Consider the following 21,980-nt stretch of genomic DNA (forward strand, 5'->3'; position numbering starts at 1 on the left):
CTGTGTCTTCCAAATATAGAAAAAATACATTAAGGGTGAAAGCATTAATGTGAATCTTAGAGAAATAATTTCTTTCATCGAACTGGATCCTCTCATTTAAGACAAAAAGATTATGTTGTGCCTGTTCTCTGCTGCCAGCACTTCTTTAGCAATTATGTGAAGTAGCTTTAAAAAAAAACGTAATTGCTTCTCCTCCCCCCGCCCCAAGTTAGGTCATTTGGTAGCTCATGCTAGCCACTGGAGGAAAAAAAAAACAAAACAAAAATAACCGCACAACATACCCACTTTACGTATCAACCATATTTAATGAGAAGTTATAGAACAGAACTAACTTTTTCATAAAATTAACACACTGTAGTGTAATGACTTTTCTTTCAAGAGATGTGCCATGTTCTCTGGAAGCATGAGGAAATTCTGAACACAATGGAAGTTACCCAGTTATTAAGTACAACAAAATGAATAGCTGTGACTTACCATCCTTGTTAACAGAAGTGACTCTGGCGGGATAAAAACGACAATCAGACCAGCAAGCCAATACCTGATCGTTTATACGAAATCCCTACAAAGAGAAAATAAAACTAACAATTTATACTTCCTGAATTAGAGAAACAAAATTAGGAAGATTTAAGATATACTGCTTCATAAAAACACTAGAACTATTTATTTGTTAAAAGTAAAAAAGCAAAAATGAAAAGAACACCCCATATCCTTCAACACGCAGCCACTGCAGCAGCACTTGTGCACAAGAAAGAATTTACTTTGGGTTAGATATGTAAAAAAGAGAAGTTCACACCATTCTATTGAGACTGTAAGCTCCTTCAGGCAGGGACTGTTTCTTCCTCCATCTGTACCACACCAATGACATTGTCAGCACTCAGCTATAATAATAATCACAAATTATATCTGACCACGTATTCAGGGACCTTAATGGTTTGGATAGAAGACTTTGTACATAACTAGCTGAATAATGGGAATTCATTGAATACACTGTTTTCAACTTACACCACATCCATCTTCCTCATGTAACCCCTCTTTCCGTAGCTGTATCTTCTCTAAGGGACGCAGATAAGGACTGTCCCAACAAAACCATTCATCATATCGGTGATTCCAGCGTTTGAAATGGATAAGCACTTTTCCTTCTTCATAGTCAATTTCTTCAATATGAGCTGGATACCTATGGAAATAAAGAGTTCACTAAAATAACTCTGGTGAAGAATAAAATGAGATGCCTCAAAAATTAGTAGGATTATTACAATAAGGCCATACATATATCTAGTGGTTCTGCTGACACTAGCAAAAATGAAAAGAATGATGCTTAAGCAGTCTACAGTGGTACCAAGACCTGAAGATATGGGAACAGCTTTTTCCCATAGTTCCTCTATTTTTGTTTTATTTGTTTTATGTATAGCTTCTACAAACAGTAAAATAAAACATCTCTTCTATCCACATAAACTTCTATGTTTTATCTCACTGTCTTTCCAACAAAGGTAGCAAGACACAAACACACAATTTTGGGATGCCTCTTCAATCAACAGGGCTAGTACTCAGAGACAGCATACTGGACTAAAGTGGATCATGCATCTGATCTAGCATGGCAATATCTATCTTCGTAAGTACACAAGATTTAACTGTATTAAAATACATATCTGATTGTGCCTAGTGATCCAGATTGCTCAGTATATATGACCTGTCATCATCATTTACCAACCCACCAATTTGTGTCATCTGCCTAGTTAACCAGCAATAATTTTATATTTCCTTTCAGGTTACTGACCAATATTGAATAACACTGGGATAAGAGCTAATCCTTCTGATACATCCCTCTAGATACACCTTACTCAAACCCTCAACAAGTTTTGAGATTTATCATTTAATGGGAATATTGATTTTGTACATTTTTTTAAGTCAGGATATAATGTAGTAATAAATCAATTATCTAACAGAAAAAGTATATTACACAAGTTACCCTTACCATTCAAACCTGTAATCTTGCCAACCAATCTGATATTGTACTTTGAGAAGAACCTATTTCCAATTACAATAAATTTTTATTGATAAAGTTTGCCATCAGCAGTTCCACTACTTTGCCCAGTATGGATGTCATAACCAGCATATTATCAATGTCATTTCATTATAAATTGCTTTATGTTCTCCTTAATGTTTATGCATTGTTTAAACCCAATAACTTTGCTCAACCTCCATATCTCTCATGCCTCTGTTCTCCAATAATGATAGCGTAAGTGGTGAAGTATCATTCTGGGTTCAGTACACAACTCCTCATCAATTGAGGGATCTATTTCAGAAAATAGAAGAAATAGTGGACTGCAAGTGGGACCACCCAACAATTATTAGTAGTGACTGAACCTATCAAGGACTTATCAGTAAAACATTAACTTTAGGGAGACCTTTCACTGCAGCTACCATTTAACAGCCTGCCACATGTGCAGACAGGAACCTCATGGATATAGACACTACTCCTATTTTTCCCACCCAAGGATAAAATACATAATTTCTCAAACTGGTCCCTGGTTGCCACAATACCCTTTCTATCCAATAACTATATTTGACCACATGCCAGTAACAAGAGAACACATCCAAAATCTCACTGAGATTATACACCAACATCTTTGAAGGCTAAATTTCATTGACATAGTTAAAAAGATACTCCAGTTTTAAATCTCTCCAAGACCATATTAGAGTTTCAGGAGCATCCAAAGCCGTTACACAGGGTCTTCAGAACCCCCAACATGGGCAACTTAACTTTTTTACTCCAGCTAGTTTAAGGTATAAAATCAAACAGGAACTCAGTGATTCTGTCTGATCAAGGAGTAATGGAAGTAAGCATGGTCATCTAAAAAACTGCAGTTTATTAGGATTTAAGTAGTGCTGTCAAGCAATTAAAAAAATTAATCGCAATTAATCACGTGATTAAAAAAATTTATTGTGATTAATCGCACTGACAATAATAAAATACCATTATTTAAATATTTGTGGATTTTTTTTCTACATTTTCAAATAGATTGATATTACAACACAAACAAAATGTACAGTGCTCACTTTATATTTATTTTTGATTACTAGTATTTGCAATGTAAAAACAAAAGAAATAGTATTTTTCAATCAATCTAATACAAGTACTGTAGTGCAATCTCTTTATCATGAAAGTTGAACTTACAAATGTAGAATTATATACAAAAAACCTGCATCAAAAATAAAACAGTGTAAAATTTTAGAGCCTGCAACTCCATTCAGTCCTACTTCTTGTTCAGCCAATTGTTCAGCCAATTGTTCAGACAAACAAGTTTGTTTACATTTGAGGGAGATAATGCTGCCCGCTTCTTGTTTACAATGTCACCTGAATGTGAGAACAGGTGTTCTCAGGGCACTGTTCTCATGGCACTGACCAGTGTTGCAAGATAGTTATGTTCCAGATGCGCTAAAGGTTCACATGTCCTTTCTTGCTTCAATCACCATTCTAGAGGACGTATGTCCATTTTGATGACCGGTTCTGCTCGGTAACAGTCCAAAACAATGCAAACCAACACATGTTAATTTTCATTATCTGAGTCAGATGCCACCTGCAGAAGGCTGATTTTCTTTTTTGGTGGTTTGGGTTCTGCAGGTTCTGCATCAGAGTAGTTGCTTTTTTCAGACTTCTGAAAGCATGCTCCACACCTCATCCCTCTCAGATTTTGGAAGATTCTTAAACCTTGGGTCAAGTGCTGTAGCTATCTTTAGAAATCTCAAAAAAATCTTCTTTGCGTTTTGTCAAATCTGCAGTGAAAGTGTTCTTAAAATGAACAACATGTGCTGGGTCATACTCCAAGACTACAATAACATGAAATATATGGCAGAAGGCAGGTAAAACAGAGCAGGGGACAAAATTCTCCCCCAAGGAGTTCAGTCACAAATTTAATTAACGCATTTTTTATTTTTTTTAAATGAGCAACTTCAGCATGGAAGCACGGCCTCTGGAATGGTGGCCGAAGCATGAAGGAGCATACGAATGTTTAGCACAGGGATTCTCAAACTGGGGGTCGGGACTCCTCAAGGGGTAGCGAGGTTATTACATGGGGGGTTGTGAGCTGTCAACCTCCACCCCAACCCCGCTTTGCCTCCAGCATTTATAATGGTGTTAAATATATTTAAAAGTGTTGTTAATTTATGAAGGGGGGAAGGTAACGCTCAGTGGCTTACTATGTGAAAGGTGTCACCAGTAAAAAAGTTTGAAAACCACTGGTTTAGCATATGTGGTACGTAAATACCTTGCAATGCTGGCTACAAAAGTGCCATGCACATACCTGTTCTCACTTTCTGGTGATACTGTAATTAAAAAAAGAGGGCAACATTATCTTCTGTAAATGTAAACAAGCTTGTTTGTCTTAGCCATTGGCTGAAGGAGGATTGAGTGGACTTGTAGGCTCTGAAGTTTTGCGCTGTTTTGTTTGAGTGCAGTTATGTAAAAAACACTACATTTGTAAGCTGCACTTTCACAACAAAGAGATTTCACTACAATACTTGTATGTGATGAACTGAAAAATACCATCTTTTATCATTTTTACAGTGCAAATATTTGTAATAAAAAATACACACTGATTTCAATTACAACACAGAAGGGTGACAATCCCATACCATGCCATCCTTACTTCCGTGCTGCTGCTGGCAGCGACTGTGCCTTCAGAGCTGGGTTCCCAGCCAGCAGCTGCCGCTCTCCATCTGCCCAGCTCTCAGGCAGCTCTGCTGCCAGCAGCAGGGCAGAAATAAGGTACCACAACCCCCTCACCCCACACACACAGAATAAGAGCTGGCAGTGCTCTCCGAGCCCAAGGGCGATCTTCAGCCCAAGGAGGGCCTCTGTACCAGATAAGGCCCCATGGCTTGTTCAAGCAGGTGCTGCTTGAGGTGAAGGTCCTGCGCCACCCGATTCCACTTTTTAAACAATTTTAAAATTAAACAGCATTTCTTAAGGTGGGCCTTGCTTAGATAAAGCAAGCACCATGTGTGCGAGTCACTCTTGGGGATCTTGCCTTTTTGTGCAAGGATGTCTGAACCCTGGTAAGGGCAGCACCAGGGAACACTAAGTAACTTACGATATACAACAATAAACTAGGCTAAGACCAAATGAGAGTTTGAGAGACTACAGCCACAAAGAACTCTGACTCTCATCGCCATGGGTGATAAGGAACTGAGGGGGGTCAGGGTGGCACCCTCATATAGCCGGGGAGGGGGCACAGCCATGAGGTGCAAGAGCCGACCCCCTACGGGTACTGCTAGGGAAAAGGCTCCGGCACGTGCATACACTTAAGTGGAATACACATCTGCATCTACTCAAAGAAGAACCAGAAGATATCTTCAAATTATTGGAAACTTTTTACAAGCCATTATACACTGCAGAAAGAGATGGAAGTCACAATGCTACCTAACACTTTAGGACATTCACCTTCTACAATTTTCTCAAATAGAGAGAGATGTTCGATTAGGAAGTGTGGTCAGTTAGGTGCAAGTGCGCTTTCTCCGTGCGCTGTCCCACCCCAGCCCAGATAGTTGGTTCAGCAGACCTCGACAGTACTACCCAGAAAGACCACAGACTCAAGTTTGGCAACGAAGGCACTCAGCCAGGTTTATTTCCCTCAAGACACAGTCCTAGCACCCTGGCTCCATGGTTACAGGTACACAATACGAGTGCCTTGAGGCAAGGAGGAGCTCAGTCCACAGCAGGAGTCTCTACTGTCCCATTGGCCACACAAAAGGTTACAGCAAGATACCCCAACATTTATAGAACAAACAACTTACCTATCACCTTATGCATTTCATGACATCTGCTTGTTACTCCCCTTGTATCATGCTCCAGGTGTCTCGGGCAAAACATCCTCTTATTTGGTGTTAGGTCAGGATGTTCTTGGGCTATCTTTTGGAGTGTGTTCTCACATACACCCAGTAAGTGTTACTTTTTAGGAATGCCTATGTTTTAGCAACACTAGCAATACTTTTACCAAAGTCATATGTTGAACAGTGAACTTGCAAACATCTACTTTAATACATGGCCTAACTTTGGTTCATAGCCTCTGGTTCAGGCCTCAGGTCATGTGCCAGGCCCAGTGCTCCAGGATCTCTCACCTACAGGGAGCATCCATGAAAGATGTACTGAAACCCAATCTAAAAACACTGCCAACAGCTCCATCATACCGCCTGCATGGCTCCCTCTAAATTCTATAAGATCTCAATCACTATGATCTATTTGGCAGTAGACCACAACAGACATTCATAAAAGGTGTGTACTCTAGAGATACACAATTACTCCTACCCCCCCCAAAAAGAATAAAGATGTCCTATCTTGCTCTGCCTGAAGACTCTTTTAAAGGACAGACTTCAAAGTCAACATACATTATGAAACAATCATATTTTACCTATCATCCTCCATCTCAATCAAGCAGGACTCATGAAAGGTGGAATGACCTCTGACAAGAATTTGAAAATCAATCCCTTCATCGGTCGTGTCCAGATATACACAAGAGACCTTCCTACTAGCTGAGAATGCCAAAAGTGTTTCAGTAAGGTTGAATAGCTCTTAAAATTAACTCTGTACCAAAATTTTCTATCAAATAGTTGGCGACAATGTATAATAAACCTGTGTCTATAACTACAACATACTTAAGTCATCTGCCTTTGCTTGGAGAAAGGGGTGGCCTTGTTTGGTGCTCTTTCTACCACTCTCTTCCATTTGGCACTAGTACTCGTAGCGACAAAGCTCAGACATTTTGAGGAGGCAGGCATACCAGTATCATCCATTAAACATAAGCTCATGTATTTCCTGCACAAGGCAGCAGGATCAGAGGGCCGCCTAGTAAAGGCTGGCTGAAGACAGACACACAGATAAATGAATTGCACATTAAAAACAACAAAAGTTAAGGTGTTTAAACAAAAAGAAATTTAGTCTACTGAGCTACCTTTACTACTTACCTTTATTATGGTTGCATGATTAGGCAAGCAAAGCTATAATCACCACAAATTTCAAGGTAACACAACCTTTACTCTGCTCCTTGTGCACAAGCATTATAACAGTCTAAATTACATGACCACATACTTCTCAAATACTACATTATAATGTCAAACAATTTTTCCACTACAACTTTAGATGGATACACAGCATCCTGCGGTAAGGTGTACTATTCTATATAAGCGGACAATCTAGAATCATGAAAGTCAATTGAAATAAAAATGCAATAAAACACGCTACACAATGAACATATACAGTAGCATATATAAGCACTTAAGTGAAATTGTACATTAACTCTTTCAATAGCTATAGTACTATAAGTGGGTGTTTCATTAATACATCTCTTACTTTAAATACACTTACAGCTTAATACGAAGACTTTTGCCTCTGAATCAGATTTTTGTTTTATGCAAAAAAAAGTGTTCAACTTACCTGTACTTGTCCAATCAGAACTATGTTGAAAAGTTTCTAATCAGTTGCACAGAAGTGAAAAGTGTCTACACAAATTCTCATTTATTAAAGAAATTTAACAGTATTATGAATCTGCCATAACTGACTACAAGGTACTACTAAACATAAACACGAAGCATGTACTCTAGAGATATTTTATTCAAATCTAATCACAAGTACATCCAGTTCTCAGCAAACCTCATATTTTAAGATTCTTAAGGTCCTAGAGGATAGCTCAAATGAATACGAATTACAAAAAACAGTTACACTTCTACTTAAAACAGTCAATCATACATGTACAATGCAAAAGCTTGTGAAACACTAACAAAGTTACTGTATCTACGTGCAATAGAAAAAAAACAACCTCGTAAATCCTTCAATTGAATGCTGATAATTTTGTTAAAAATACACAGCTTAGAAGGAAAGAGTAATTATATACAAAAAAAACTCAAAGCCAAATCTTTACTGGTGCTAAGCATCTGCAACTCTTGTAGAAGACAGTATGATCTGCACAGAAAAGCTGACAATAAAGTTGACACGTTTAATATATTTTGTGGTGGATGTATGTTAACATTGCTGTTGGAAATGCACTTACATTTCCTGACTATTTTAACTTTTAATGTGGACTTTTAATATTGCATCCTAGGATTTTTAAAGAAATAGGAGACGAATGGGTTGATGTGCAGGGTGGGGGTAACAATCAATATACAAATCCAAGAGGCATTAGTACATTTCTTTCTAATTATCACATGGGACCTCTATTAAATAGATATTCTTTCAAGTGCATCATTAATTTTGTCCAATTCCAGGAATGAGCAATTGAGGGAGGCATCTCTCTATAACTGCCTCTATAAAATCAGTTAGGAATAGACTGGTAACCTACTCCCCACTGGAATAAAGAGGACCTGGGACTGGCTTCATGAACTCCTCTAACCAGAATGAATATCACCCAAAAGGGATACCTGGACAATCCTGCAGCCAAGAGGAAAGTGTTCCCCAGTCACTCATTTAAATTATGCAGACTTTAGGCCCCACGGCGTTCTTGAGCACAATCCCTCCGAAGTCCAATATTTTTTATTGAATATATGATCTAATAATTACACTTTGAAAGTATTTTTAAAGTAGAATGAGGAACATAAAGGTCCAGTTCACAATGCACCAGCCATGCAACGGCAACTTTGTTCAACATACAACATCATGATGGGATGAACCCTGGAGTCAGCTGAACAGGAAGCAGAGTAGAGCAGCTCCAGCTAGACCAACAGCAAAACTCAAATACAACATAAAACAAATATTTTGCTCTCCCAAAATGATGGAAGACAGACCTTGCATGCTCCATTTCAGAGGTTCATTCCAAAGGGGGGAAAGAATCTCAGCTTCCAGAATTACATTCCAGAGCTACCTGTATTGAGCAGAGAACATGCCACGTGGAATTGCAAAATTGAGCCAAGAGGCATGCAGCAAACAGAAGCAGTTACAGCAGTTACTGAAGAAAACAGAAAGGAGCATAAATTTTGGCAAGTCAAGTGTAATTAGGCAGGACAAAAATAATTTGAAGAGCAACCAGCAAAAGACAAAACCTAACAGCATTTTTTTTTTTTTTTTGGGTCCATCAGAAGCAGGAAGCTTGCCAGTCAGTGGGATCACTGGATGACACTGGTGCTAAAGGAGCATGCAGGGAATACAAGTCCATTGCAGAGAAGCTACATGAATTCTTTGCATTGGTCTCCCCTGCACATGATGTGAGGGAGACTCCCATACCTAAACCATTCATTTTAGGTAACAAATCTCAGGAACTATCCCAGATTGAGGTGTCAATAGAGTAGCTTTTGGAACAAATCTATAAATTAAACAGTAGAAAGTCACTAGGACCAGATGGTATTCACGTAAGGGTTCTCTAGGCACTCATATGAAATTGCAGGACTACTAACTGCGGTATGTAACCTATTGCTTAAGCCAGCCTCTGTACCAGATGAGTGGAGGGTAGCTAATGTAATGCCTATTTAAAAAAAAAAAAAGGCTCCAGAGGCAAATCCTGGCAATTACAGGCTGGTAAGCCTAACTTCAGTACCAGGCAAACCGGATGAAACTATAATAAAGAGAATTATCAGACACACAGATTAACACAATACGGTGGGGAAGAGTCTATGTGGCCTTTGTAAAGGGAAATTGTGCCTCACCAATCTATTAGAATTCTTTGATGGAGTCAACAAGCACATGGACGAGAGTGATCCAGTCCATATATTGTCCTTGGACTTTCAGAAAGTCTTTGCCAGAAGCTGGGAATGGGCGGCAGGGGAATGGATCACTTGATGATTACCTGTTCTGTTCATTCCCTCTGGTGCACATGACATTGGCCACTGTAAGAAGACAGGATACTGAGCTAGATGAACCTTTGGTCTGACTCAGTATGGCCGTTCTTATAGTTCTCTGCAAACATCTGCTCAATGTGCAACAGCAGTCAAAAAAGCTAACAGAATATTAGGAACCAATAGGAAAAGGACAGATAAAACAAAAATATGAAAATATAAATCAATGGTATGCCCAAATCTTGAAAACTGCATGCAGTTCTGGTTGCCCTATCTCAAAACAGATATATTAGAACTGGAAAAGGTACAGAAAAGGGAGAGAGAAAAAAATTAGGGGTATGGTACAGTTTCCACATGAGGAAACAGACTGTTTATCTTGGAAAAGAGACAACTAAGGGGAGATACGATAGATGTCCATAAAATCATGAATCGTGTGGAGAAAGTGAATAAGGAAATATTTACCCATTCACATAAAAAACAGTTATCCACCTATTTGTAACTGTTTGAGATGTGGTGCTCATGTCCATTCCATTCTAGGTGTGTGTGCACCCACAAGCATGGTCGTCAGAGATTATTGCCTTAGCAGTATCTGTAGGGTCAGCTGTGGTGCCCCCTTGAGTGCCACGCTCATGCGTCACTATATCAGGCACCTCCAGTGCTACGCCCTCTCAGTTCCTTCTTGCCGGCAACTCCAGACAGAGGGGCAGGAGGGTGGGTAATGGAATGGACATGAGCAACACAGCTCAAAGAACAACAGTTACAAAAAGGTGGGTAACCGCTTTTTCCTCTTCAAGTGCTTACTCACGTCGATTCCTTTCTAGGTGGCTCACAAGCAGTGTCCATGAAGGTATGCTCGGAGTTCACAGTTGTGCAGCTTGCAGCACTGCTCTGCCACAACTAGCATCGTCTCGAGCTTGCTAAGTGCATAATGAGACACGAATGTGTGCACAGAAGACCAGGAGGCGGCTCTACAGGTCTCTTGGATTGGAACCTGCACCAGGAAGGCCACTAATGACACCTGTGCCCTGGTAGATGTGCCCTGATGATTGCCGGCGGAGGCACATTTGCCAGCTCATAGCAGTAGCAGATGCAGGCAGTGATCCAGGACAAAGTCCTCTGAGCAGACACTGGGCGACCCTTCATTCTGTCTGCCACCACAACGAACAGCTGTGTCGACTTACGGAACGGCTTTGTCCTGTCTATGTGGAAGGCCAGCGCTCTCCTGACGTCCAGAGCGTGCAGCCTGTGTTCTTCATCTGATGTATGAGGCTTTGGAATGAAGACAGGTAAGTATATGTCCTGGCCAGTATGAAACTGGGAAACGACCTTGGGCAGAAACACAGGGTGTGGTCGCAGCTGAACCTTATCCTTGAAAGATACTGTATAGGCTGGTTCTGAAGTAAGTGCCCTGATCTCGGACACCCTGCGGGCTGACGTTATCACAACCAGGAAAGATACCTTCCAGGAGAGAAGCAGGAAGCCAGGGGCGCAAAAGGGGAGGGGGGGGTCCCATGAGTCTCAACAGCACAAGGTTCAGGTCCTAGGAAGGGACAGGATCCCAGACATGGGGGTAGAGATGCTCCAGACCTTCCAAAAATCGGGTCGTCATATCGTGAGCGAAGACAGACCTGTCTTGGAATGGAGAGTGGAGCCAAAATAGCAGCCACGTGGACCCTGACCGATGACAGGGACAAACCTTGAAGTTTGAGGTGCAGAAGATAATCAGGATCTCCTGCAGCGAAGACTGAATAGGCCGTTCCGAGGACCAGCACGTGAACTTTTTCCATTGGCCAGGTAAGCAGCTCTGGTGGAGTTTCCTGCTACCCGACGAGACCTGCTGAACCGGGGCTGAGCGTTCCCGTTTGTCTATGTTTAGCCATGCAGTAGCCATACTGTCAAGTGTAGTGCTGCCACGCTTCAGGTGCGGAAGGCTGCCTTGGTTCTGGGACAGAAGATCCAACCAGGAGAAGCAGTTGCAGCGGGGCAGGTACTGAAAGGTTCAGCAGCGTGCCGAACCAGTGCTGACAAGGCCATGCATGGACTATTAGGATAATCTTCACGCTGTCCTGCTTGATTTTCACAAGGACGCTGTGAATCAATGGCACTGGTGGAGAGGCATACATCCAAGCCCCTGACCGTGGGATGAGAAATACGTCTGACAGAGAGTCCCTGTCCTCCCCCATATCAAACAGAACGCGTGGCACTTCCTGTTCTGCCTGGACACGAACAACCGGAGAGGCCCCCCACGTCTGGAAGATTATACTAACCACCTCTGGATGGAGTGACCACTCATGGTGAAACGAGAAGGTCCTGCTGAGATGATCTGCTAATATGTTCCTGGTCCCAGGCAGGGGCGCAGCTACCATATGAATGGTGTGCCACACACAAAAGCCCCAAAGGCAGAGAGCTTCTTGGCAGAGGACCGATGACCTGGCTCTGCCCTGCCTATTGATGTAATACATTGCAGCAGTATCGTCTGTCAGGACTTGCACCACCTTGCCCTTCAGATGGGGCAAGAAAGCCTGGCAGGCCACACACACTTCTCTGAGCTCCCTGACATTGAAATGGAGGGCCAGATCATCCTGCAACCAGATGGGCTCCCCCGCCCAGGTCCGAAGCATCAGAGACCAGGGTCAGTGACAGGGCCGCGAAGGAACTTCCTCCAACAACAACCCAGGGACGAACAGATGCGATCCAGTACCCTGACTACCTAACCTAGGGTCGTTCCTTTTGGTGATGTAGATCAACGCCAGCCATGCTTACAGAAGCCGGAGATGGAGCCGGGCATGACTGACCACAAATGTACATGTGGCCCAAGAACCACAGGCATGTGTGAGCCGTGGTGAGTGGGTCGTTCTTCACATGGGAGATCAGGTCTGACATGGCCTAAAAAACACACTTCCAGGTCGAAAATCATCCCAATGAACTCTATTCGCTGGACTGGCCTAAAGGTAGATTTTTTCTCGTTTATTAACAGGCCCAGATCACAGCAGGTGGAACACACCATTTCGAGGCTCCTCTGCACTTATTCCACAGACCTGCCCTTGATGAGCCAGTCGTCAAGATATGGGAAAACCTGGACCCCTCAACGTCTCAGGTAAGCAGCCACTGACGCCATACATTTTGTGAACACGCTTGAGGCTGATGAGAGGCCAAAGGGCAGCGCCGTGAATTGAAAATGGCATTGGCCCACTATGAAACTGAAGAAATGTCTGTGACCTTGGAATATGGAAATACACATCCTTCAAGTCAAGGGCAGTATACCAGTCTCCCAGATCCACGAAGGGAGTGATGGAGGCCAGGGAGACCATGAGAAACTTCAACTTCCTGAGAGACTTGTTGAGGCAATGCAGGTCCAGAATAGGTCTGAGGCCCCCTTTTGTTTTCGGGATTAGGAAGGAGCAGGAATAGAACCCCTTTCCTTTCATGTCCCGAGGGACCTCATCTATTGCCCCCAGGTGCAGAAAGTTCTTGACCTCTTGAACGAGGAGTTCCTTGTGAGAAGGGTCCCTGAAGAGGGATGGGGAAGAATGGGGGTTGGAAAAAGGGGCGGCAGCTGAGAATTGCAGGGTATAGCCCCAAGATGTTATTTCTAGCACCAAGCGGTCCAAGGTGACACGCAACCAGGCCAAACGGTGGGGATGAAGACTGTCGAGGAAAGAACAAGGTGGATCCGGGGAGTTGACTGGGGCATCACTCTCGAGCGCACCTTCAAAATGAGGTACTTCTAGCCCCCAGGATACTTTGCCAGGCCAGGCTGCATAGGTGAGCAGGAGGAGGAGGGGCGACGACTACTAAAGCTCATGTCTCTAATACCTTCTCCTTGCAGACCCGTCAAGTCTGCCATGGTCTTGGTGGTGGGGGTGGCCAGAACTGCTTCCTTGCAGACTGCGGCGTATGAATACCCACCGAGCGTCCTTCAACCCATGCAGCCTAAGAGTCCATTCCCCTTGAATGGGAGGTCCTGAATGGATGTCTGCATTTCTTGGGACAGGCCAGCAGCTGCACCTCATGACCACCACTGATGCGACCACCCTAGCCGCCAAGTCCACCACATCCCACACCATTTGGAGAGAGCACCTGGCCATCGTGGTACCCTCCTCTACCAGGGTGCCGAATTCCTAGGCCAAATCTTGGGGGAGAGGCTCCTTGAACTTAGAGAGGAAGTTAAAACTGTACCTACCCAAGAGAGCCTGGTGGTTCACCACCCAGAATTGCAGGCTGGCTGTCGAATAAGTTTTCCTCACGAAAAGGTCCCATTATTTGGCCTCTTTGTTTTTGAGAGTTGGAAGTGGTGTGCCCCTGCTTGTCCCTCTAGTTGACCACAGAGATGACCGGCAATCCCAGAGATGGCTGGGTATATAGGTACTCAAACCCTCTGGCTGGGACAAAAGTACTACTTTTCAGCCCTTTTGGTGGTAGGAGGGATGGAAAACAGGGTTTACCAGAAGGTCTTGGCAATTTTCAGGATCCCATCAGGCATAGGGCTGATGGTGCCTGATATACTGACACATGAGCACAGCACTAACAGGGGCACCACAATCGACCCTAAAGATACCACTAAGGCAAAAATCTCCATCTGCACACGTGGGCGCATGAACACCTAGAATGGAATCGACATGAGCAAGCATACGAAGCACAATAACTAGGGTTCACTCAATGAAATTAATAGGCAGCAAGTTTAAAACTAACCTAAGGAAGTACTTCCTCACACAATGCACAGTTAGTCTGTGGACTTCATTGCCAGGGGATGTTGTGAAGGTCAGAAGTATAACTGGGTTCGAAAAAAAATGAGAAGTTCATGGAGGATGGGTATATCAGGGGCTATCAGCCAAGATGGTCAGGGATGCGACCCCGTTCTCTGAGTGTCCCTAAACCTGACTGCCAGAAGCCGGGACTGGATCACGTGATAATTGTACTGTTCTGTTCATTCCCTCGGAAGCATCTGGCACTGGCACTGTCAGACGACAGGTTACTTGGCTAGATGCACCGTTGGTTTGGCCTATTATGCCTTTCTTATGTTCTCAAGACTATTTTTGGAATGTTGAAGACTGGCATGGTGGAGGACCACATAAAATATAAACCCTATAGTAGCTGTAATGGAGTATACATCTGGGGAGTACTTCACATACACAAGGTGTGTTACAGGCAGTCTTGGGAATTACATAGTGTCAGGATGCCAAATTTCTCTAGTGAAGAAAAAACCAGAGAGAGGGAAAAAAACCACAGATGCACAAAGATTCAGGACAGAACCATAATCAAAACAGTCCTCCTAATCTGAGCAAAAGCCAACATGTTAAGATAGGACGTAAATACTCTTAAATATTTGTAGCTGTAAAACTATCATGGCAACCTACATTTTTTCATACCTCAAACTCAGCCAAGCAGGATTTAAGATCTGATGTCTTTAATTTCCTCTATCTTTTAACTAACAATGTTACATTTCAGATGCAACAGCCTGTTTTTGGACAAGTGCTGTAAAGAGTGTCAATAAGCACTTCATCCTCCTAGAGGGGCCTCAGGGGAAAAATCTAATTTGTTTTCGTCCTGCTGACAAATCAGAAGAAGCAAGACTGATGAGGGAGATGGACAGACATTTGGGTTGCAGTACTATCTGTAGGCTGACACAGGCAAAGAGCTGAGTACTATCTCTGTAATTAAAACAGTAACCTTAATTGCCTGTGCCAAACCAAGATTGCTTCTTGGAGGAAAGCAAGGCTCAATCCATATAACATGGAGTTGATGCAGGCAGCCAGAAGGAAAAAATACAGTCACTAGTGAATACTGACTGATCTTTACATTCAGAAGGTAAATCTCTGGTTCCAGTGATTTTCAATTTCAGGGGCAATATTTGACCCCTTATTGCTATTCTTAGATTCCTATATGACAGTGATGGTAAAAGGCATTTCATGCTATCTTCAGATGGCTCTTCTCTGACATGGATCTCTCCATGCTTATCACCTACAAATTTCGCTAGCAGAGGGCACCACAGGTATCTGGAACTACTCTTGAAGATCACTCAGAACCTTCAGATAGTGCAAACAGAATGCAGCCTCCTGCTTAATGAGCAGGCCCAGTAGAGAACACCTGGGCTCTAAACTAGCTTGACTTAAGTACAATTCAAGATGCTGAGAATTATCTACAAAGCCTAAAAATACTCCAAAATATACTCACTCTCTCTCTCTGCACCATCATAGAATTTATAGTCAACAAATATTCTTCCTCACAGTTCATCTCCAAAGGGCAGACAGCCCTTCAATCCAGTATTTGGCCACCTTTAGAAATCAGTACAAGACAGCAGGTCTTATAATCTATCTGAAGAGTAAATACTGCTGGATGGGAGCAAGGTGAGGTTCTGTGTTGGATATTTTGGGCTGAAAAAGACTCTCCACTTTATAATTTGTATATTGTACACAGATAAGCCTGTTAAAAACAAATAAACTAATTTTCCACAAACCAGTGAACAGGTTCCATGAACATTTGTGATAAGAATAAAACTGTAATATCACCAAGTCTTTGTAACATTCTAAAACTTTTTGTGATAGTTAATATAATATTAAGTTTTAAAAAAAATACCAGTTTTTTAATCTGTCACGGGCTTCCAACTGGGCTCCCACCTCAAAGTTGATCCCTCTTCTATTCGGTGGATGTTTTGTCATTTTGTAATATCAACACCGCTGTTTTTATTCCCCTGAAAAATGCAATTGAATATCAATCACTAATAAAGACACATACAAAAATAAATCTATGCACTGTAAATCCAAAACATCTAAATGTTAAAAGTATTCTTAAATAATTCATTGCTCAATGTTTCCTATTTACAAGGAATAATCTAGTGAAAGTGATTTTCTGAGATTCAAATCAATATTAAATTCTTTACAACCAAATTTTTGAGGTATTCTCAGTGGACTGCTAATATCTTTTAGAGTGGAGGGGGGCGGGGGAGTTTAATGCTAAAAAGTTATCTATCCATGGTGCACTTTTACTGTGTTCATGGAAAATATGGTGTAAAACAAAAATCAGTTTCAGAAGAGGAACAGTTTTCAAGAACATACAAAGGAATGAAAGAACATGGAACACTTAATGTAGTGAAACATGGCCTTTCCCTATTGCCCAAGTGTTGAGTCTTGCGATGTTAAATTTCAGAACCCGAAAAAACAAAACAAAAAAGGACCAAAGGATCTAACAAACAGTAAAACTAGTGAGGAATCTTTTCAAGAGTTAATTATGTACAGAACTAAACTGCCATTTTAATGAGCTTCCTGAAAACACTGAATTAGCTCATCCTTTCTCTGCACACTGCAGCGTACTTTACTATGACATCATCATGATACAATAAAGACTGAATTTAAGAATTATTACAGTTATGATTTATATTTGTCACTTCAGAGCTATGATATCACCTAGTATGTTATTTCCCTTTCCTGTGTTATCATCTATTTATTCTTTTAGTCTTCTGTATTTTATTGGAAACTATTTTTAAAAATAGCCAATTGTTGTGAATGCCTCCAGTACTACTTAAAACACACTAAGGAAGTCTTGCCTTAGTAGCTCATTCATTTCAAGGTCCACTTAATTGCAAAGTCCTGTTCAACAGCAACTTTTCCCAAAATCTGTACCTCAGAATTTTAACCTAAGAATTCGATACAGACTACAGAGGCTTACAAAGAAGCTTTCTCTGGGGGGGGGGGGGGGGGGGGAGATTATCCCATAACTGCCTACTATAGGGATTCTTCCTCTGAAACATATGGTTCTGGCCACTGTCCGAGACAGGATGCTGGATGAGATGAACAAGTGGTGTGATCGACTCCGACAACTGCTATGTTCCTAAACGAGAGTTGAGCCCTTCTGAAAGTCTAGTCCCAAATTAACAGTTTGAGGAAAAGGTATTTTAAAAAGTAAAAGACTGTTTTTACCAGAACACAAAAAACAGAAACCACGGTCCTCCAACACATGGAAAGTAGTAATCAGAAAAATTGTCATCTGACAATACATATAGCATCCAGTGTTGTCATAGTTGTATTGGTCCCAGGATATTAGAGACACAAGGCAGGCGAGGTAATATCTTTAATGGACCAACTTCCGTTGGTGAGACACGCCACCATCCTCTCACGAACAGAAGTTGGTCCAATAAAAGATATCACCTCACCCACATTTTCTCTAATCCATATAGCAAGTACTTAATCTCAAAGTTACTTTTCATAGCAAAACCCATTTAAACCTCAAAAACATGTATGATGGAAACACCAATAGGTTCTTAACTATGCAAATACCAATTATTCTCCTCACTTGCATCAGTTTTACACCAATGTTCCCCCATTTACTGGATTTATTCCTAAGTAACATTAAGTGAGGCCAATCAGGTCCCAGACCTGCAAAGCTAGTTAAAACTAGACAAAAATAAAAAAGTATTTAACCAGAAGTTAAAGTGGGAACAAAAGAGTATAAGTCTATTAATAACTCCCTCACCACACTCCCTATTGCCCTGTCTTTGGTGGCAGCTGTGCCTCCATACCTCCCATTGACCCTTGTGGTTCTCTGCCCGCCTCCCCACTCTGCCCCTTTTCTGGGGTGGCTCACTGCAAGCCCTAACTAGAAATAACAGAATGAAATTACGAAAAGAAAAAAATGTAGCCTGGAATAAAACAGTTTAGGAAACTCTTCCTAACTGTGAAATCTGTTAAACTGTTGAATAGTCTCCTAGGGAAGTGATGGAAGCCACCCTGTTTGTGACATTTAAAACAAACCAGAAGAAAACACTAGAAAATATACTGCAGGGAAAGCCCCAAGCAAGGGCCTCCATAGGGCATGGACTGGATCAGTGGCTCTTAAACTATGGTCCATGAAACACTTGCTGGTGTTCTATACAGAGCCGGCATGTCATCTTGTGTTGGCTAGCTTTCTTCCTCAGTTCCAGGTACTTCTATGGTGGCCAGGCTCCTCATTCAGAAGAGAGCGCCAGGAAAAAACCTGTACAAGCAGCCATCCTGGCTGTCTTTACTAGAGTCTGTTGAGACATGACAGTAAAAAGCCTCCCAAATGCACTGCCCATTGCTTGCATCCTTTGGAACATGCATGACAACAATAGACAGACTCAAATCTCAGCAAGTAGTATTTGATCCAATTCGTAGTGAAGCCAACAGAAAGACTTCCACTGGGTCAGACCCATAGTGAATGAGAATCTTAAGGAAGTAGAGGGGCAGAAGAGTCAAATAAGTGGCAAGAGTTGGTGCTGGGCCCAGATGGCACAAGAAAGTCAACCAGCAGGTGAGGGTAGGATCAGGAACCAAGAGGGAAAGAAGAACAATTGAGATCCAAGGACTAGGAAAGGCCCCTCTTCTGGATGTGGTATAGATTCAATGAACCTGCACAATCTTTCAATATTTGTTCTTTGAAGTGCCAGTTTTTAAAAGGAGCCACAGTATAGTTACAGTTGCTGTTTTTGCCATTCATTATTTCCATTCAGTTTTTTTCATAATGGAGCTAATAAAAATACTGGCAAAATGCCAGTACTCGTGAACAAATGGCATAGCAAAGGTGTCTTTTCCCTGTTTTGGAGGCACTCCCGTACAAGGTGATTGCCAATGAAAACAAATGAAACTCCCTCCCAATGACACCATATCAACTCTGTCCATGCAGAGCAGAATACTTAGTTTCAGCCTGAAAAGTATAACAAAGGGTTAAAAAATTAGAAACATTCCAACTATATTTGCAAAGTTCCTAATAAGATAAATTTGTGATAATCTAAGCTCTAATCAACCTGCATTTGTCCTAGGTTTTTGCTTTGTTTTTTATTGATTTTCTGTTCATATGGTTTTATTCTATTTACAACTCTATCACCCCATGTGACATTTGTCCTTTTTTAGTCAACGACTCCTTATACCAAAGACTCAGTGGAAAGCCAGCTTTCTCCATAAAACATCAACTAATATATTTGGGGCAATCACTGATTAAGGATCAAAGACAGACATTCTGTCAAGAACTGCGCAAACAACAGCAACAGTGGCAAAGCTAAAGCCAATTTGGAGGACCAAGAACATCTTTCTGGAATCCAGACAAACTGCTACACACACTGGTCACCTCCATTTTTCTGTATGAGTGCAAGACATGGACCCTTATAGCAGAACTTGAATGGAAAACACAGGTAGTAGAGATGAGATACTTCCGTAAAATCCTGGGCATCTCAGACTTCAACCACGTCACTAACGAAGAGGTCCACAACATCGTCACCCAACACGCTGGGTCATATGAAGACCTCCTGACGAATGGTACGGCCATGTAACAAGATCATCTGTCCCTGTCTGAGCCCTATAAACCCTTAATTTTATCCCACTATAGCAGTGGTTCTCAAACTTTTGTACCGGTGACCCCTTTCACACAGAAAGCCTCTGAGTGCGACCCCCCCCTTATAAATTAAAAACACTTTTTTGTATATTTAACAACATTATAAATGCTGGAGGCAAAGCAGGGTTCGGGGTGGAGGCTCACAGCTTGTGACCCCCCCATGTAATAACCTCATGATCCCCTAAGGGGTCCTGACCCCCCAGTTTGAGAAGTCCTGCACTACAGGTATATTGTGGCCACTGCTCCTTCTAATCAAAAAAAGCTAATTGGGGCTCCTTTCCAATCCCATTAATACAACTCTTTAAAATTGGCTAATTAACACTGAGCAGTGCCCGTCCCTTCCCAACACACAATCATGGGAAGCATCATACTTCTACATCATACGCCTACTCCTAGCACAACAGGACACCAGGAGCAGGAACTAGTATGCTAGGAGACAGTGCAGAATGATGGCCACTGTGCTGATTACAAGCTCTTTTGACTTAAGCTAAAGTCAAAAGCTTTTAAGAATAGATTTTATTTTATTTTTAAAATAGATATGTTCTGAGCTAGAGCTGGGGGACTGACTTCGCTATTCTGATGAACATTCTCTGTTACTTATCTGAAGCCACTGGCTTGCTATTATCAATAGCTCAGACAGGATCTATTTGTTCTCTTCACTGGTGTTTTCTTTTCCCTCCTCCCTCTTCTGAGTCTGCAACTGGTTGATCTCAAAAGCATTCACCCCATCATAGATAGAGAAATGTTTTCACTGTCCCAGTTCTAGACTATGTTGGGGCAGAAAAATTAAACACTTTCCATCCCACAAAACCCAAGGTCATATATTTAATTCTCTCTCTCAAAACTAGTAGGTAGCAATGCTACCAGTAACACATTAAATATGCCAGAATCTCAGCAAGAAGATAAGATTTCAACACATCTAAGCAGACGACAAGGACTATCATACGACCAGGATTCCCAGAACAGCACAAATACATGGAGATGACAATGAGCTGAAATGATTTTCTTCAAAAATGTGAACCTTTTGCTCCTATTATAAATGCATTAACTATACCACATTCAATAGTATTTTCCTAATGTAGTCAAATTATTAAAAGACTGAAAATGTGCACACTGCAGCTAACAGTTATTCATATTAATGAAGTGTCCTTCAAGAAGTCTATGAAAGAGCTGTGCACAAAGAGAAAGTGCCTATAAAAATCCTGATACCAAAAAAAACTTTGCAGAAAAATCACTACTAAAAAAGTAAAATGTAAATGTTCCACCAAAGCGTGGGGGGTTTTTGTTTCTGGATTGGTGGTGGTTGGTTTGGTTTGGGGGGGGGGGATTGGGGGGGTGATGCCCAGAGAAAATCTGAGGGACATGCATATATGATCTAGGGACCTAACAATTTTGCTGAGATAAGGATGACAGTGCAGAAGAGAGGTGGTCTGTTTGGGGGCTCTTTCATGCTCAATCTGCAGTCTAGCCCACTGAGATCAACAGGAGCAAAGAGAAAAGACAAAGGTGCAGTAGAAAAAGGGCCCAACTCATCCAGAGAAAGGTGGTTTCTTGAAGGCAGAGCTGGGTCCCCTTTCTCCTAAAGATTGGTGTTTTCTTTTCCCGCCTCCCCTTGCTGTCCTCAGTAGTTAACTCTGTAGCAGAAGCTCTTTATGTTAGATGGGGTGGGATCTGAGTTACTACAGAGAATTCTTTCCTGGTTATGCGGCTGGTGAATCTTGCCCATTTGCTCAGGGGTTAGCTGATCACCATATTTGGGGTTGTGAAGGAATTTTCCTCCAGGGCAGATTGGAAGAGACCCAGGAGAGTGGCAGCTGCTGACTGAGGGCCCAGCTCTGCAGGCAGCAGCACAGAAGTAAAAGTAGCAATACCACACCATG

The 21,980-nt window shown here is 41.9% G+C and overlaps 1 protein-coding gene across 5 annotated transcripts in view; it reads right to left on the minus strand.

The window, feature by feature from the left end:
- Nucleotides 1–21,980, minus strand: part of PHF20 (PHD finger protein 20) — a 184,822-nt gene that overhangs the window by 137,756 nt on the left and 25,086 nt on the right. For all 5 annotated transcript variants that reach the window (XM_077831639.1, XM_077831638.1, XM_077831637.1 and 2 more), the window contains exons 2-4: nt 16,333–16,447; nt 1,003–1,174; nt 475–559 (exon numbers count right to left, since the gene is read on the minus strand). In XM_077831639.1, coding sequence (XP_077687765.1) covers nt 475–559; nt 1,003–1,174; nt 16,333–16,415 — 340 coding nt within the window. In that variant the 5' untranslated portion in view covers nt 16,416–16,447. The remainder of the gene's footprint in view (nt 1–474; nt 560–1,002; nt 1,175–16,332; nt 16,448–21,980) is intronic.

Source organism: Eretmochelys imbricata, chromosome 13 (assembly GCF_965152235.1).
Source record: "Eretmochelys imbricata isolate rEreImb1 chromosome 13, rEreImb1.hap1, whole genome shotgun sequence".
Classification (NCBI taxonomy): Eukaryota; Metazoa; Chordata; order Testudines; family Cheloniidae; genus Eretmochelys; species Eretmochelys imbricata.